The 19,479-nt window shown below is 45.5% G+C and overlaps 1 protein-coding gene and 1 pseudogene across 1 annotated transcript; one reads left to right on the top strand and one right to left on the bottom strand.

Moving 5' to 3' along the window:
* The first annotated feature begins 4,173 nt into the window (after window positions 1-4,173).
* On the top strand, window positions 4,174-6,586 carry TMEM174 (transmembrane protein 174). Its single transcript, XM_066612547.1, is given in 2 exon segments — window positions 4,174-4,802; window positions 6,493-6,586. Coding segments are annotated over 2 exon segments (723 nt in total).
* Window positions 6,587-8,319: 1,733 nt separating this feature from the next.
* On the bottom strand, window positions 8,320-8,435 carry LOC136642893 (5S ribosomal RNA; annotated as a pseudogene).
* Window positions 8,436-19,479: the final 11,044 nt, after the last annotated feature.

Genomic DNA, 19,479 nt, shown 5'->3' with positions numbered 1-19,479 from the left:
GTGGGAAACAGGTTTTTTTCAAATACAGACATCTGTGTTTGGCATTAATTCCACAACACCATAGTTGCAGCCAAGAGTAGATCCTTTTGTTGACATTGCCCTGAAAAATCGGCCCCAAAACTGAACTAGCTTTAATGGAACAGGGCAGTCCGGTGGGGGGCACTTCCTAAGTGAAGTTGGTTACAGGCCATTCTAGGTTCTAAGGCAGTGGTTCCCAAACTGAGCTATGGCTCCCTAGGGAGCCGCAGAAACCAGCCAGGGCAGTTGCAATATCCTCATGAAAAACCCACCACCTTGTACAACGAATAGGATTGTAGCCCTAATAGGGCGCCGCAGCTAATGGCCCAGTCAGTCAAGGGAGCCACTGTTCTAAGGGATAAGACCAGTACTTTTTTTTACTTAGTTCAATTTGGAGCCAATAGGTAGGAAGGACAGCTATTTGCCTTTGCCAAAGCATTCTTAGATTGCAAAAAGGGCCAGCCCTAATTAACTTACAGTGCACTGCTGTGCATATTTACTTGGATGTAAGTCCCAGTGGAGTTTATTACCAGGAAATTGTGTATAGGATTGCAGCCTTAGCTAAACTTACTTCATACAAGCAGCCAGTATGATCTTAAAGCTCCACTTGCCACCATTTTTGTTTTAAACAGCAGTATTTGTGCTGTTAATAGCTGCATAACAGCAATTGGATGGGTGCATGTGTTCCTAGTCTAGACGTGTAGCAATGGGGAGAATTTTCAGCTTCATGCCTCCCTTCCCTCAAACAAATGGTGCATCTGTGGGATGCAGTTGCTCGTCAGGGGTACAGCACACAATTTGGATGGCTGCACATAACTCACATGTCCAGGGGAAGAAGGAGAAAACAGGCATGTCTATCACAGCCCTGCAAAAGTTGTGAGCCTGCATGACTCTCTTCAAGCCCAAAGGAAATTACTGGATCACAGCCTACAACTGGTTCTCCCAGCTCAGCAGTTAAATTGACAACTAAGCAGCAGTTAGTGTGACAACTGTTCATCAGTCTCACAGGTGGCAGAGAAACAGCATCTTAATAACTTATTATATAATAACCACATTCACCAGATTACTTTGGTATTTGGTTCAGTTACCCAGCAAGTGATCACAAATGGTGTTGGAAGCAGAATGGTAGTATACTCAAAGATTCATGGGCATCTCACAACATGATCTCAGGTGCAGACTTCCTTATTTTCTGCAGGGATTTATTTTTACACAGTGCCAGTACAAAATGTAATGCATTTAGTATAATCAACTGAAAGTAGTGCGCTCTCTCTCTCTCTCTCTCTCTCTCTCTCTCTCTCTCTCTCTCTCTCTCTTGTGTTGCTTATTAGATTGCAATGCAAGTAGTTATACAAAAGGGACATTCTCTACATTCTCTTGTTATGAACTTGGAGCTTAAATAAATAATCATTAACATGCAAGGGCAGAGAGGAAATAAGACAAACAGGTCAAGATACATAATGGCTTTTTGGGTTGTTGTTTTGCCCAAAGAATAGCACAATTGCGAGGAGCAATCAAACAGAAGTGATTTATGAACACAAGCGCATAAAAAACATTGAAGAATGTGGGAGGATTTGCGAGATAGGCTGAAAGAATTTTGAAATATACTACAAGAATTAGGCAGCTGATGGAACGATCTGCAGCCTGTTTTACTGTAGCTGTGGTACAGTATTTAAAACTTTCAAAGGCTGATGGCTGCATTCTGCTCAGAAATCTAGGCCATCAGCTGTGTAAAAGACAGCGTTTTTAAAAGGTGTGCTGTTACTCTTAGTACTTTAGAGTGCCAGGTTTAGAACATAAAATAATGGATCTAGACATTTTTTCCCCTTTATAGTTTTCATCATATTGAGTAATATTCTGTATAAGGAAAAAGGGTATTTCCTGGTGGTGATATTAAATGTCAGCTATGATAGTAGACCTTATGTAAAAGGCCAAAACAGATGCCCCAATAAACTTGCCTGAGAAGACCCTTTTGTCTTGCACATTGCAAGATACAAACTCTGTGTTTTGAAAGAGCACACATTGTGGGAAACTTGACTAATTGCGACTCCCTTAATGCTTGTATGCTTCTTTCAAAACACACATTTTGCCTCCTTTTAAATGTTGTATTTCAGTACTTTAACATAAAATAGTTTTTAGCCATTGCATGCAATTTCTGAAGGCACCTGCTTTTTGCGGGGGGGGGGGGGGATTTACTTTCTATACACCTGGTGAGGGAGCTGAACCCTAAATGTCTCAGCTATAGCAATTCACACACCGTTTTAGCAAGGTCAAGGACAAAATCAGGATAGGTTTTGACAGGAGGTGGGGGCCAGAAAACAAGAACTGGTGAATAGGGTAAGTTGGATCACATGTCTTATGGTCTAATCCAGGGGTTTCAAACATAAGGCCCGAAGCCAGATGTGGCCCCTGGAAGCTCTTTATTTGACCCTTGGGCTCTCCCAGCACCACCATCACTGCTGAAAGGGTGGCCCGTGTGATCATATGGCTCTTCCATATCTTGAAATATGATCAAGATTTATTTTCTCTTGTGTTATTTGCAGCTAATGAGTTCCAAAGTGAAAAAAATGCTTATTTCTGGCCATGACCAGCTTCATGACATCACTTCTGGCCATCAGCAGGCATAATGAATGCTACTGTATGAAACGGTTTAACACCCCTGGTCTAGCTAATCTGGCTTCCCTGAGATCAATACAACCCTCCCTAGTTGCTTATCTGCATAACTTTACATTGCTCTGGATCTGAGGTTTTCCCTTAAGAAAGTCTGAGAAATCCAACAGCAAAGTTCGATCAGGATTTTCAAAATGCCAGTATTTCACATTTATTTAGTGCCAATGTCACGCAATGCTGTCCCTGCTGCCTCCATCACTATGACACTTTCCAAATAAGGGGGGTTTAAATGTTCTGTCTTAACCTTGCGTTTTCAACAGCTTTTACTAACCATCGAAGCTGTGTTTCCCTAACACAGTGGCTTGAGGCTGAACCAGAGTTCTTCAGGAACTTCACCTGTAGCTCAGAAAGGCTGTGTATGGGTGAAATAGTTCATCATGCCAGGCTGGCATCCATATATGTTGGCACTTAAAGCTGGTGCTTATGTTACCTGGCAGCAACATTTATACTGGCCTTTATAAGGGCACAACACATGCATTAATTAATAAGAAATAAGAATAAAAGGTTGCTGTGTAACACATTTTGCTTCTTGAAACAGACCGACCTGTCAGTACAGTTGAGGCAATAAAAGATGCTGGAGCCAGGAACCTCAGGGCCTCAATCAGTGAGCTACCCAGGAGTGTGTGTGACCTTTAGGCCTTGGAATTCTCTTCAGAAATGGAGGAGCATGGCTGTGCAAGTGATATGGTTGGCCAGCCACACTATTCCAAACATGATGTAATGTCATTCAGCAAAGGAAGCCCTGTTAAAACCTCCCAGATTGCTTTCAGCAGCCATCTGTAATTGATGCTGATTCTTGGATCACTGAGACTAGGCCAAGTCTGGAGGCTTGGCAAGCCTATGCAGTTAGCATGGTATAAACACTCAGAACTCTGACTCATCTCCTTTGCCTGGTCAACATACACTCTGCTGCCTGGATTCCAGACTTTAGCCTCCAGCTTAGGATGGCTCAGGGGTCAACCAGGTAAACCAGGTCAGGCACTGGCCAAGACCAATCTGGCCACCCCTGTATCCTCAGGAGGGTAATGGTGTCCAGTGTGCTGTCAGGGGCAGGGAGCCAGGGCAGGGGTTTGTCCCAGAGCCCCCAGAAACCTTTCCTGGCACCAGCACCACTTTGACCTCTGCAGCTAAACTTCGGTATACTAGAATTGGAAAATACACAATCTCCTGCTCTGGATTTAGTATGGCCTGACACTCTGGACCATTTTGTAGCCTGTCAGTGAGGACATCAACAGCCCAAAACATATAAAACAATAGCTGACATGGAAACAGCATTGAAAGAGGGAACTGAAGGCACCGCAGCTTTGAGGCAAGCCTTCAAGTTTCACTTCCCAGACCATTATTCTCCCAAGCAAAGTTGATGCCTTCACATGACTTCTCTGTTAACTATACACAAACAAAGTTCTTACATAACTCATGTGAACCTTCCACTTGGCAAGCACCTACCAGTACCTTCTCAGTCAAGACAGTCCTGGCCAGAGTGCAGCAATGGCTCGGCACAGCAGTCATGCGGAAGATTTCTTCGTCAATGTCTTTTCCATCACTCCTTATCAGCCAAGTGGCTCTGAACTCCTGGTATCTGACCATGACAAAGCTGGTGCCACGTTAATTTTCTCAGGTATCTTTTTGGGTCTAGTTGGAATTACTTTCACAGTGATGGGATGGGCAGAATATGAAGACATAACTCACTTGGAGTGGACTCAATTGCTCGGCCCAATCCTGCTGTCAGTTGGCGCGACCTTTTTGCTGATTGCTACATGCAAATTTAAAATGCCGGCCTGCATAGCTTGCAGTCGAAGTGCAGAAAGAGCGTCAGAGGTGGACCATGTTGCTAGTAGGCAGTCCTTTGTTTTCACTGGAATTATCCAACCTATAACTTCCCACAGTGCTACGGTAGTTCAGTATATTCCTTCATAGCCTATCCAGGATGTTGTTGATATTAATTTGGCTCATTTTCACCAGCTGCTCAGTCATTCTAGACTTCCTCCGTTCCCTGAGCCAGTAATTCCTGGTTCCAACTCTCCACATTATTGCAATGTCTTCCGGCTGGATAACCTTGCTTTTGCAGTGGATGAAAACCTTTCTGCTTGTCTTGCGGTGGACACCGGAAGTGAAAGGTATATTAATGTTGATATACTATGATTAAATTATACAGCCTCTGACAAACACCAGATTGCAGTATTAATCAAGCAAAGGCAGAATTTCAATTACTGACCTTAACTTCCAGCTTTGCCTGAAGCATCAGCTACAATTGGCTCACAAATATTGCTGTTCTAGTTAATTAACTAACTGACATTCATTAAGCAATTTTACTCTTCCAAGTGTTGTTTTTGTCAGCTAAGTACAATGCTCCCTATTAGTGTCACATCGGTATTATCTTTGACCTGGTGTTGCTCTCATTTTGCCAAAGTAGCATTATGCATGGATTTATGGAGGTACAATCTATAACCAGAGCTATACTAGTTTTCAGCCTGCCAATCTACTTCTAGTGCCAGGAAGATAGTAGGTGACAGAAAGGAGAAGGTGCCTCTGAGCACATTTCCAGCATTGAGTAACTGTAGGTAGATACACATGCAATGATAGCAGTTAGGGCTTCTAGGTCAAAAAGTGTTTCTTGATGGACTTAAACCCTTGCACAGTTAGAAATTCAGCAACAGTGGTAGCCAAGCATGCATTTATTATGCCTGCAATGATGAATCTTCTATGCAGTTGACATATTCCTTAAAGACTTTTGCATGAGAAGAACAACTGTTTGAGCCTCCTCAACCCTCCTGAGTCACACAGTTTCAGACTTTTGTACAATAAATACACTTCATTTGTTGTTTCCAACAGGGTGGGGGTGGGGAGGCAGACATGCACCTAGATCACATCCAATCTCCATAATCCATATCAGGGATGGTGTCGAAGGTCGGTCTAAAGGTCAGCACTGGGGAGGGCCCACGTCCATTAGAGGGCTAACCTACATAGATGGGCCCACTCCTGAACCCTCAGTACTAAGGACAGCAATAGTACCTAATGCACCATGAGAGGGCAGGCAGATGGTCTTGCCCCAGCACTGGCATTGGTGCACAGGTGCACCTCATTGTTAGTCCTGTACCTGTTCACAACCTGTTATGATGATTTGGGACTAGCATGGAAGTTACACAAAGTGACTCATGATATTAGCTCACAATAGTCTCAGTTGACCTACTTGTGTTAGTCTCCTGCTTTGATTGCTTTTCACCCTTCTGGTGTAGACTGTTGGCAACCTTCAGTCTCGAAAGACTATGGTATCGCACTCTGAATGGTGGTTCTGGAACAGCATCTAGAGTGGCTGAAAAGGCCAATTCGGGAGTAACAATCCCTTCCACACTGGGAGCAAGTACAGTCTGTCCCTGGTCTGACTCCCTGGCTATGGGCCTTCCTTCTTTTCCTCTTTGCCTCAGTCTGTTGGTCAAGTGTCTCTTCAAACTGGGAAAGGCCATGCTGCACAGCCTGCCTCCAAGCGGGCCGCTCAGAGGCCAGGGTTTCCCACTTGTTGAAGTCCACTCCTAAGGCCTTCAGATCCCTCTTGCAGATGTCCTTGTATCGCAGCTGTGGTCTACCTGTAGGGCGCTTTCCTTGCACGAGTTTTCCATAGAGGAGATCCTTTGGGATCCGGCCATCATCCATTCTCACAACATGACCGAGCCAACGCAGGCTTCTCTGTTTCAGCAGCGCATACATGCTAGGGATTCCAGCACGTTCCAGGACTGTGTTGTTTGGAACTTTGTCCTGCCAGGTGATGCCGAGAATGCCCTTTATAAAGTGTTTTCTTCACATTTGCAGGTCAACAGACTGTCCTCAAGAGACATTGAAAGAAGATGCTTGCCATGACTTCTCACCCCCTCCGTATGAGAAATTGTTTCCTCAGTCATCATAAATAGGAAAAGGCATCCCTGACACCTCCATGTGATCTGAGCTTCCTTCTATGAGACATAAGTAGGTACTGAATGAGCATGAGCTCATTCTATGATATTGAGAATACATCATTGCACTTCAGTGATACTTCCTTGTTGAGAACTGACACCGAACTGTTTGTTGGGCACTTGTCTCCACTGAAAATGGTCTCCTTCCACGTGTGCATTCACTTCCATCTTTATTTTCATCTTTATTTCCCTCTTGCCTGCTCACCGAGTTTTTCTGGCCCCTTGTTCAGGGAGTTGAAGAGTTTGTGTGGGGCTCTTCTTGGGTTTTCAGTTTCAGAGAATACGCACCAGGGCTCCATCCTGGAATCTGTCTTCAGTACCAGGAGCATGTGAGGCTGTGGTACAGGGGTGACCAAACTTGCTTAACTTAAGAGCCACATGTGATAATTCAGATGTTTGAGAGCTGAAAGAGAGATGTTTATACTATAGTAAAAGAAAAGTGTCTGAGTATGTCCAGAGTAAACCTACTGATTATGGAAGCCCTGTCAAGAGGTTAATCTGTAGAAAAGATTGGGAGGGTACCACAAGCACATTAGCAAGCTCCACCCCATACTAATATGCTCCTGAAGTCCTGCCCCCTCAGCACCAATGAGTACAGCATTGTCTGCAGCAACAAATTCTGTAGCTGAGTTGAAATACCATCCACTGGGCACCCACTAATTTTTATCTTGGAGAAGACTGTGCCCTGGGTACAGTGATGGTTCTCATGGGGTTGAGAACAGGATTTCAAGAGCACAGCAGCACCAGAGCAGGGTTTGCCGACACACTCTTTCTGACCCCCTCCTCACATTTGTCCCATTGTTGGGCATGCACATAGAAATGCTGCAATATACACACTGTATTAATTATTATTAACAGTATTTATATACCGCTTTTCAACTAAAAGTTCACAAAGCGGTTTACAGAGAAAAATCAAATAACTAAATGGCTCCCTGTCCCAAAAGGGCTCACAATCTAAAAAGATGCAAATGAATACCAGCAGACAGCCACTAGAACAGACAGTGCTGGGGTGAGGTGGGCCAGTTACTCTCCCCCTGCTAAAAAAAGGAGCACCCACTTGAAAAAGTGCCTCTTACCCAATTAGCAGGGGTTAATTGGGTACTACAAGCACTGTAGTAGCCCTTGTTTGAGCTTTCCTGCTTGCACAAATATGGCCGCTGCATGTCCAACCCCGCACTGGTTCATACAGCTGGCACTCCCACTTGAACCTGTTTCACATGCCCACCAGCAGCTCCACATGCTATGGCAGGCCATCTGAAGCATCTGAACCAGGCCAGTATCACTGCAGTGCTTTATATATGGATTCACAGAGCTGACATGCAATCCCCCAGGACTGAAAATGTCAGCCTTTGGTTTTCTTTTGGAGGGCACACGTGTCCTGAAGCACCCAGAATGGCTATTGCCTTGCTCCAGCCTGCAGTTCCTCCAAAGTGCAATAGCTTTGCTCCTGCATGCGTCAAGGCTCTTCCAGTATCTCATTACCTTGAGCTTCTCTGAAATGTAGGGGAACTGGTCCTCATTTCAGAAATTTGAGGTTTGAGTCTGTGAAGGTTCTTGAATATCCTCACTCCACAAGGATTCTTTGGATGGCAAAGATGTCCCCTGCTGCTGTCAAGAGTAGTTGCAACACTGATTTCCTCCATCCTAAAATGGTTGGCAACCTTCAGTCTCGAAAGACTATGGTATCAGCCTGCAGCACCCAGTACTCCCAGGTGGTCTCCCATCCAAGTACTAACCAGGCCTGACCCTGCTTAGCTTCCAAGTTCAAACGAGATTGGGCATGTGCAGGGTAACCCTCCATCCTGGGTTGATCCTATTCAGTCAAAAGGTCCACATTCCTGCCATTCTCTCCTACTCACCACAAGAGGGTGGAAGTGAGATGCCTGCCTTTTAAAGCCAAAAACAAGGAGACAGAGCTATGCAGAGGAGGGCTCTGCTGGGAGTCAGTAGGGCACTGTCTCGCCTCCTCTGAGGACTCAAACCATGGTTATCGACTACCATGTGAGCTTTGCAATCATAACTTCAAAACCCACATGAAAGATTTGAAAACGTGTGTTTTTAATCATGCAAGCCACCTTGAGTGCCCTTACCAGGAGAAAAGTGGGGTATAAATTCATTAAATAAATAAAATAAATAAACTTAAGGGATAAAAAGTGAGAATGGTACTTGGCTTGTTGTGGAGGGGGGGGGGGAAACCATGTGGGTTTTGCATCCAATCATGCAGCTGTTCCATGGGAAATGCTCATTTCCATGTGGGTTTTTGTACATTTGGTCTGGGCATTAATTTAGTGAGATCATGCTTGGTGCAACAGGATCTCAGAATGCAGCAAGGCACACTGACTTGGTTCCCATTGATAAATATAAATGGAAGCAGTTATTCAGATCTGTGTGCAGCACTTACTGCACATTCACGTGCCTTTGTAAAGTAGAGAGCCAATAGTGACCAGGGCCAGCCTTTGGCCAACTTGGGCCCCCACACCCTGAAGGGGCCCTGTCTTGGAGTGGCAAGCAGAGCACACACAGCTGTAGCCAGAACCTCGCTCTGTAGCTGACATTCTGTCATGGAATCTTCCACGGAGATGTCACAAGGGCATAGTGAGCAGAGCATTGCTGCTGGATACCCCTCCCTCCTGCCAATCACTGGGCCCGATTGGCTTGAAATCCCCCTCAAAGCAGTTGGTAGTGATGCTACTGCTGGGTGCCTCACTGCCGCTGCCACTCCCCCTCATGAGTGGGAGGGGGGCTGCAAAAATGCTTCACATTGGGTCCTGCAGCTCCCAAGGCTGGCCCTGATAGTGACAGTGACAGTATAGATTGTGTCCTCATCTTTCATGAATATTAGTAGACAACCATGTGAAAAACTCCTGATCTAGATGCACCTCTAGTCATAGAGAAGGGTCCATGCTGTCTGCACTGGTTACATTAGATCTGTTTGCCTGGGTACTGACTGCAGTTACACAGGCCAACACACATTTTGCTTCCTTAAACATTACACCAATTCCTGGGTATATTTGGGGTACTGATTCCAAAAATGGCATCCATTTTGCCCCACCACACCTAGTTTAGGAGACACGGCATAGCCTCTTTAGTGAATGGTTCAAGCAGCTTCCTCAGGAGGAAGCCTACACCATGGCTTCCTCATGAGGAAGCTGCTTGAACCATTCACTAATGAGGCTACACTATATCTCCAAAACTAGACGTGATAGGGCAAAACGGATGCCATTTTTTGAATTGGCACCTCAAATTCATATCAAACCACCATAAAGTTTGGGAAAAACTTTTCTGACCCTCAGTTTTGTAGGCCTGTGCAGACACCCGAAAGTGATATGGCAGAGTTGTCTGAGAGTACACACAGTTCAATCCTACTCATGTCTACTGTGAAGTCCCATGATGTGTAACCCCATTCTTTTTTTTTCTCTTGCAGTAGTCAAACAGGGCTTTACGGATGTTTGCACTGCTTTTATCTCTGGTGATCCAAGAGTGAAACAGAAACAAGAAGTGTGCAGTCCTTTCGTACTGGCTTCAAATCTCTGAAAAAGCCAGCTACAATCTTTATACCATCTTGGCAATTATGAGATATTCTTGTCAGAACTGCAGGTCCAAAAAGAGGTGAGCATACACATAGCTCTCTTCAGCAAGACCACTGTCAGCACACCCCTATAGTTGTCTACTCAGAAGTAAGTTCCATTGAGTACAATGGGACTTACTCCCAAGTAAGTGCGTATAGGAATGCAGCCTGTAAGTGGCTGTAGGTGTCTGCATTCAGTCTTTATTACTCAGAAACCACAAAGACCTCTTTCACATATACTGTATTTTGCTGGCCTGTTCAGTGACAACCCAGGAATATACAGGAATTCAGTCTGATCTTTGCAAATCTTTGCTGACCCATACATTTTCTTTACTTCTCTCCTTCCTAGGCCACCTAAGAATGATCAGTGCTTGGTCTGCTTTTTGCAAGGGTCATAAGATAGCTGACTGAGAATTAACTGGTCTATTTGCATGTTAGAGTTTTGTAAGTTCAGAGATGTTTGTGTTTTCCTTATTTACCCACACATAAAAGGTGGGTAAGTAAGATCAGAATGTGTGTTATGCTTTCAGGCAAGGAATTCCTATTTTCCCTGTCTCAGAACCATGTGTTCGGTGCTATGAATCTTCTCCCTCTATTTCTGAATCACTCAGGAAAACCAACAGGCAGGCTAGGGATTTCCTCTGGTCTGACAGTCTGCTGCATTACTGCCAATGGACACCAGGGAGCAGGAGAGAGAGACGGATGCAACCCAACTGCAGCCAGGCTATACAGCACAGCACCTTGGCTGTTGCAGGGAGACTGAGTGCAGGAGGTGATGAACGGCAGCCAGTTGCAGGCCTGGCAACAACATGCCTTGTTTCTTGACTGCTTTGCACTTGCTGAGCCCGTTGGGCTGTGACTGCTAGCCCAGCTTTTCCTAAGCAGCTTCCCTCCATCTTTAAAAATGAGACTCTCCATAATGTGTACCTCTTCTGCAGTTTTCTACTGCTTACTCATTGCAATCTCTCCGGGGATCTTGAAGACCCAAATGAGCCCAGCAACCACTCACAGCTTTTCATTCTACCACTGTTGCCACTTCAGCTTATGCATCCCATTGCCTTTTGCTTCTGTTGGTATTGTAGAGCAGCAGATGTTTGCTCACATTTGGTCATAAAGGTGGTACAGTATCAAAAAAACAGCCTCCAAAAGCCACACAGTCTGCCACTGTGTTTAACAGTGATTTCCTCATCTTCATCACAGTAAATTTTCAGGAGCCTGATAGGGGAATTGCCCTTCCCTCAGAGGCGTCACTAGGGTTTACGTCACCCAGCACTAGAGCTCATTGCGTCACCCCCGTGATGGACCTCCTCCCATACCAGACCATACAGAATAAATTACAATATCATATGCACAACCTTAGTGCAGTGGCATCACTAGGGTTGGTGTAACCCCCATTAATTTTATTTATTTAAATATATAACAGTACAGGTCAACAAAAAAATCAGTAACCAACAAAGAACCAGTGGCCAACTTGATGACGCTCACGCAAATGAATAATAGTTCTAGTATTAACTCTGATACATGGAAATGAGAGCTGACTCTTACTAACACCTTATTGGTTCCCTTCTGTGCCATAATTACACCTCATTCACTCTTGGAACAATCAGTCTCATTGGTCAGTTTTGAGTTAAGCAAATCCATTTCTTGTTCCATAAGGCAGTTGTGTTTTCTTTTTCTGGTTATTTGGCTATAAATTTTGATAGACTACAGATATTTCAACATGGTTTCACTGCATTCTGCATTAAATCATACATCAAATGATATTTAACATGATGGTATTATTTAAAGACACCAAGATTTTCACAATTTTGGCCAGTAGTGGTGTCACACACACACCCCCAGAGGGTGTCACCTGGAGCGGTCCATACCCCCTAGTGAAACTACAACCCTGTCTCCACCTCCTCCACAATGCCTTTAATTTGCATTTCAAGGTCATGCAACAAATTATCAATACTTGTGCAGCTCAAGCTGCCACTAAGACTTTTCCAAGGCCGAACGTTTAAAATGCTATTCACCACATTCTTGAAAGCATCACAGTATTAAAATATGTCAGAATCCTGGCAACTACCAGCAATTTCATCTTTCTATAGTTTAAACCCAATAATCTGAAAACCATCACCAATGTATTAGAAATTTACAGCTACCATAATTTATATCACGGTGGATCACAAATCCTTTTTCCTTCTTTTTCTCTTCTTTCCCCCCCTCTTCCCCATCCCATTCCATCCTTCTTAACAATATTTGGCAGCACATTGACTGTGGAAAGTTGACTGTTTTACATTAGTTAGTAGTACATTCAATCATTCCTGTGAAATGATTTACTGTGGATTACAAATTCTTATATGGCATTTTAAGTTAATGATTAGACCAGTAATAGATCATCACACCATGATTGGTCCCATATGGATTGTGCTTGCTTCTAACTCTTGCAGTTGGGAGATTACAACAAAGTCTTGTTGTTTTTGCAGATCAGAGTGCTTTGTTGTTCTGCTGGTTGCACAGGAAGCCTTCACACACACCCACAACAGTGTGGACACAATTTTCCCCCTTTGTGATCCCACATGGCTGTGATGTGTATGTGTATGTACTACAAACATATGGGAAACCCAGATGAGGGGAACAGAACCTATAGTAGCCTAGAGAAGACACTATGGTAACAAAGTTGTGTTAAAGCAGTGTTTCTCAAAGTGTGCTCCTAAGAGCCCTGGGACTCCCTGAGACCAATAGCATAGCTAAGGTGGGGCTGGGGAGTACACAGCCCCGGATACCACACCTAAGGAGGTGTCAAGCCGAGGGCACTCAGAGCACTTGCACACCACTGAATGGTTGATGACTTTTTCAGCCTTTTTTCCTTCAACAAATGGGAAAAGAAGGTGAAAAAAGTGGACAGCTGCTCAGAGTGGCTTGCAACTGCTCCAAGTGCTGCTGTAACCTGGAATTGCAGGGACGTCATTATGTCACCACAATTACTTCCGGGGGAAGGTGACATTGCTAGTCAAGGCCACCAGGTGCCAGAGAGGCCAGCTATGCCACTGCCTGAGACCCCTTCAGGGACTCCACGAACACACCATAAATGGCTGCCATCAGCTTGACGCAGTGCCACTCTGCGCATGCATCAGTTTCTCTAGAGCTCCTGGAGACTCTACTCATACACCAGCCAAGCTCCTCAGATTCTGTTTAGTGCAAAGGGCTCCAGACACCAAAAGTTTGAGAACCGCTGTGTTAAAGGATTACTTTCGATTCTTAGCTGTCAAGATATGTGAAGCTCAAAACTAGAAAGCACTGCATCAATCTTTTGTGAGTCTTGTGATGCAATAAAAATCTGGGAAATGAGATCAGTGCCAAAATTAACCCACTCTAGAAAGGACAGCTACTTAGATTGCACTGCAGGACTGTGTGCATAACAGAGACAAAAAGCATTAGGCATTCTGCAAGAATGTGTTTTTTTCTATGCTGTTCAAATATTTTTTTAAAAAACAGGAGTATGTGTGTGTGCATGTGTGTGTCTCCAGAGGATCATTTCCAGTGAATATCCCACAATTCTACAACATTAGCTTTGTTCTCACTGAAGCAATAAACTTGTTTCTGGGCTGTAACACTTCAAACTGCAGACCCCATGTTTAAATGCTCCTCCATACAAAATATTCATATGGCAAAATAGATAATTCTAGAGAAAAGTTCTCAACTATTTTTTCCCCTGGCATCCTAGTTTCCAGCATGGGGGGAAATCTGTTTTTGGCATGGAAAAATATTCCATTGTATGTGCCCCCATTTGCAGTCTGAAGTGGTACAATCCAGACTATCACTATAATATGTTTTTCATATTTTTATACCTCTGTTCCTCCAAGGAGTTCAGGGTGGTGTATATGGTCCCTTCTTTTGTCCTCACAACAACCCTGTGAGTCAGGTTATTTTATTATCAAACAGAAATGACATCCAGTATCAAAAGAACAAATGACTATAAGTATACTCTTAGATCTATATACATGCATTACCAATGTCAGACCAATCCTAACCAACATTCCAGCACAGATGCAGCTGCAATGCAGTCCCAAGGAGGCCTCCTTGACTCCGCCCCTCCACTGCAGGATGCAGCACTGCCGAATTGGCACAGTTACATCAGTGCTGGAAAGTTGGATAGGATTGAGCTGTGTGTGCACTATTGTGCAATACTATATATTGCTTTCAAATGTTGAAAAACTTCACATATAACTTGTTTTCCCTACCACTAAGTCAGCCAAGTAACTATTATTATTCCTAGTTTGTAAATATGGGGCTGAGTCTGAGAGAGAATGGCTTGCTGAGGGCCACCTATGGAAGAGAAGCTTCTTTGATAACACAGAGGCTGCTTTTCTTTCTTGCTACACACTTCTCTTCCCTTCAGGAGCCATTTTCTCAGGCAGACTCTTTATGAGCTCTTTTGTGAGGCACACAGCTTGCCCTGAGGTCATAAAACTGGGCCCCCTCAGCTCTCCAAGGGTGGTTTGCACTACCTAAGGCCAATAAGTAGCTGCTTGTGTCCAAGGGCTGTAAAAAGAGATGCTCTCCATAGACTACAACCAGCAATAAACTGTTACAAAAGGCCTTTATGATGGCATGCTACTGTTCCCCTAAAACAAGGTTGCTGGAAGGCTGTCTTGATGGTCATCTGCAAGAATCATGTAGCAAATCTCCAAGAAAGGCAAAGGCCTAGGAATGGGTTTGCCTGGCGTCAGAGCAGCTGGAAGGCACCAGGCTTTAAGTGCAGGTGTGCATTATTTTCTAGGCGCTGTGACGTCATTGGATACTTATTTAGTGTCCAATGCAACAATACAGTATCTGTGATCTGAGGGTAGGGCACAAGTGCACAGAGTCACATGACCAATAGTGAGGATGAATTAGCCTAGGCATGTATATCCCTGAAACAGCAGGGTCAGTTCAGGTCAATGGCACTTTGCCTCCAGCCTCCCTCTCCTTTTCAGACATGCTTAGTGCAATCCCAGAAGCCTGTTACTCAGAAGTAACTCACAAGCCAAACAAAGCTTGCTGTGGTTGACATTAGCCCATCATATTCCATCTGCTGGGTAATGTTTTCCCAGCCCACCCCCAGCTCCTACTCCCCCCCCCCCCATGAATTTTCCTGATCACCTCTGATAGGGCTTAGTGGTCCCTAAAACCAGGGCTGGGTTTTAGGTGATTGGGTCAATTTCACCCAGTTGGGCCCCCCGGTGCTGCCCTTCCACCCACTGCTACTTCCAATTGGCCTGAATTTGGTGCAGTGCAGGTGGCAGCATGTGCACCTCGCTCTTTCCCCGCCCTTGTAGCTCCCAGTGCTGTCCTCTCCCCCCTCCATCTTGCTCTGAAGTGGCTGCTGCACATAGGCGAGAGTTGGGGAGCACTGCAGGCTGGGTGTGCACTGTACCACTAAAGGTACAGGAGTCCCATCCACCTGCACAGACGTAACGTTATGTTTGTTTGTTTTTTTCTGGGTCTGCCTCTATTCAAGCGAGGAGCTAAAAAAAATTAGTAGAGAGGGTCCTGCAAAATTAGCAGGGGCCCCATAAAAGTGTTTCCAATTAGGCCCTGCATCTCCTAAGGCCGGCCCTGCCTAATACCCCCTCCACATCAGTTTCACATTAGTGAACATGATATTAAAGACATGTTTGCAAAAGACACACATGGAGCATTATCCTTTGGGGAAACAACCATTTAAATAAGCTCCCTCCGCCCGCCCCCCCGCGCTTTTTTTGGTCTTCTTCCAGCAATTTTGCATGATTTATCTGGGCTGTAATGAACCTCACCCGCCAGCAGTGAAACCCAACCTCCAAGCTGCGCCTTGCAAAGATCTGATATCTTGTTTCTGGTCGGATTAAATTAGCCCGCGACAAATGAAATTTGCAAAATTTGCTCTCTGGTAAACAGACCGAGGGCCCAATCCTATCCCACTTTCCTGTGCCAATGCAGGCATGCCAATGGGGTGTGCACAGCTTCCTGTGGTCACAGAGGCCTCCTCAAGGCCTTGAGGCAGGGTGACCAGATCTCATAACCGCAAAAGAGGACCAGGCACACCAAAATGTAGGACATCCAAGAAAAACGTAGGACGTGACCAAATAAAAGCTAAATTTCCTGCGGTTTCATTGATTTCATGGGGTTAATTTAAACACTAGTTTACTTATTATTACATTTAAAACTATACTACATACAATTTATTCATTGCAAGAAGGCTCTGCGCTGCCTGCTCACAGGGAAAAGGAGGACATTGAAGTACTTTTCCAGGACACAAGACTCAAAAAGAGAACATGTCCTGGAAAAAGAGGACACCTGGTCACCCTGCCTCAGGGCTGCATTGCGGCTGCACCAGTGCTGGAAAGCTGGACAGGATTGGGCCCTGAGGCTCTGTCTTATTTGTAAGCCCATGATAATGGCCAAGGGGAAGGGAGACTGCTATGATAAGCGCATTAACCTGGATCCCAGCTGCATTCTCCCCCCTCCCGGCGGATGTGGCTGGTAACTAGTGAGGCTCGCATGTGCTTGTTGACATTGCCCTTTCCCAGCGTAATTTTAGTCCCTTGTGTTGATGACTTTCACGGGTGTTCCCATCTGAACTGCATTTGCCCACCAGGAGATCCTGTGTGAGCCTGTGTATTCAGGTCCTCCTTTCTAATACTCTCTGCCGCCAGCCCGAGCCTCTGGGGGCCTACTTGGAAGTAAACCACATTCCTCCTTGTTGGCATCCTTCAGTCTCGGAAGACTATGGTATCGCGCTCTGAATGGTAGTTCTGGAACAGAGTGTCCTCTCCATTGCGCGAAGCCTGGGTAAAGCAGGTATGGAGGACAGGCTGTTACCCGTGCAGCAAATCCCCCCTCTCCACGTCGCTGAAATGGTCCAATGGAAAGGCAGAGGCCAATATGGTTGGTTCCAGCGGCGTCGCAGGAGTTGCCAGAACGTGACTGTGTTCAGCCCTGAACTGCCTCAGGGACTCCGGCTCCGGATTTTGCCTCGAGGTTGACTCCTGAAGCCTTTACCTTAACTGGATGTAGCCACAAGGCAGTGGAGGTTTGGGATCAGAGTTTTCCTTCTCTCAGATGAGCTGCCTTCCCAGGCTGATGAGTCCCACCTACCCGGTGGCTGTTTAGTCGCCTCTTACGACAAGTACAGCCACATTATGTTCAATACGACAAGTACAGCCTCTTACAAACCACATTATGTTCAATGAAACTTACTCCCAGGAAAGTGGGCATAAGACTGAAGCCTGAGAGCCCAAGCCTATGCATGTCTACTTGGAAGTAAGCTCCATTATAGTCAATGAAACTTACTGCCAGGAAATTGTGCAGAGGATCGTAGCTTGAGAGCCCAATTCTATACATGTCTACTTGGAAGTAAATATAGTCAATGAAACTTACTCCCAGGAAAGTGTGCAGAGGATCGTAGCCTGACCCTCCCCAGGAGGAGGAGGAGGAGAGCGCCCCTCCTTCCTCCAGGGCTCCACCCCGCACAGAGAAGACCAGGCTGCTGGGGCCGATGGGGGCTTCAGGGTGGAGCACCGCCTGCCTCCCAGTTTGTGTGCCTTCGGCTACCCTCTTTCCCACGGGCTGCCCCTGAACCGCGTCACTGCAGGCCCAGCTGATGAGTCTGGACGAGGCTGGGTTGGGCTGAGCTGCAGAGCTTGCTGCTGTGGCCACTGAGGCTGCGAGCCTGTCCACACTTTCCTGAAAGTAAGCCCCACTGAACACAACAGTACTTACTTCTGAGTAGATCTGCCTGTGAGTTGGGCTCTGATGGAGGCAGTGGCATAGCAAGAGGGGGTGCAAAGGATGAAGTTTTGCAGGGAGCCTCACTGCAGGGTGCAAAGGGTCCCTCAAGCTCCCCTTGAGAGCCACTGCCTGGAATGGCTCCCAAGGGGAGAGGGAGGGGCCCTTTGCATGCTGTGCAAAATTTAGTGCTTGACTTTGCACCCCTTCTAGCTACATACTGTATGGTGGCAGAGCTGCTGGGATTGGAACCACACCACACAGTGCACCTTGCCCTGGCAGTTCCCTCCCTGACCTTCCAAATGGCCTGGATGAAAAAGAGAAGGGGTTCTTCTACAGAGGCGCAGGGCCCAGGGTCTTTCCCCCTGCTCCAGGTTATTCTGTAAAACACACTTCAGATTGTGAGCCCTTTGGGGCAGGGGCCTGTTTTCTTAGAGCAGGGGTGCTCAAACTTTCAACTTTAGGGATGCTGGACCTTTAACAAGTGTATAGAAGAGAGAATTGCAGCAGGTGCAACTTGTCATCCCATGACAAGCTACACCTGCTGAAATTCTCTCTTCTATACACTTGTTAAAGGTCCAGCATCCCTAAAGTTGAAAGTTTGAGCACCCCTGTCTTAGAGCATCCAAGCATGCTTCATGTAGTGCCAGTTTTCCCACTTGCAGGCACTCTTAGAGAATTCCAGTGCTCCTTCCTCACTGCTGTAGATGTGTATTTGGGCACACATACATCGCACTATGTACCTTCCACACTACTGGGAAGTGCTTTGCAGAACATCACTGAGACACAGTTGACTGATGATACCCCCTTTACCATGCTTCTCAGGAAGGAAAAAAGAGCATTAGCTCTAGCAGCAGCCCACATGTGTGGTCATGGCATGGTAGTAGTGCTGTTTTCAAAAACAGCGGTATTTTTCTATGCTAATAAGCAGAACATTTTAAGTGCATGGAAAAATACAGGTGGGCTGTAGATGGGTGATGATGACATTGTGTGAATCCCCTGTAAAGAACAAGTGGACAAAGTGTGCCAGTCTTGGACTAAAACTCTGCCTTGTAGTGCCCCTATATAAAGTACAATGCGCAGTGATGGCACAATATAAATACAAATGCAAAATAGTAATAATTAAGCAGCAAGTTTGACTAACTAGATAGGTGGTTGGGGGAGAGATGAAAAGGAAGCCAATGCACTGGCATCATATATCTGGGTGCTTACCTTGTCTTTAAAATTTGACCCTGGATGAGGTTGAATTCTAGAGTCCCAGAGAAAGAAGGCTGTGAGCAACTTCAAGGCTTCAGGGAGAGACCAAAGGTGGTGGCAGGCCATTAGCTTTCAGATTCAATCTCTGGCTGAGGCATCCAAATTTAACAAGCCAGTGCCAGTCAGTAGGGAAGGGACATCTTCATGCACTTCCCCCAAAGGCTACATTAGGGCAAATTAGGGACCATGTTTCACCAGGGACAGGTAACAGCAAGTAGGGACTGTCCCTGGCAAACAAGGTTAATTGGAATGTGTATATTGCTAGAATTCCTATTCCCAACTTTACAGACA

The sequence above is a fragment of the Tiliqua scincoides genome, chromosome 2 (assembly GCF_035046505.1).
Source record: "Tiliqua scincoides isolate rTilSci1 chromosome 2, rTilSci1.hap2, whole genome shotgun sequence".
Classification (NCBI taxonomy): domain Eukaryota; kingdom Metazoa; phylum Chordata; class Lepidosauria; order Squamata; family Scincidae; genus Tiliqua; species Tiliqua scincoides.
Note: the sequence above shows the minus strand (reverse complement) of the source record. Positions and strands in the feature narration are given on the sequence as shown.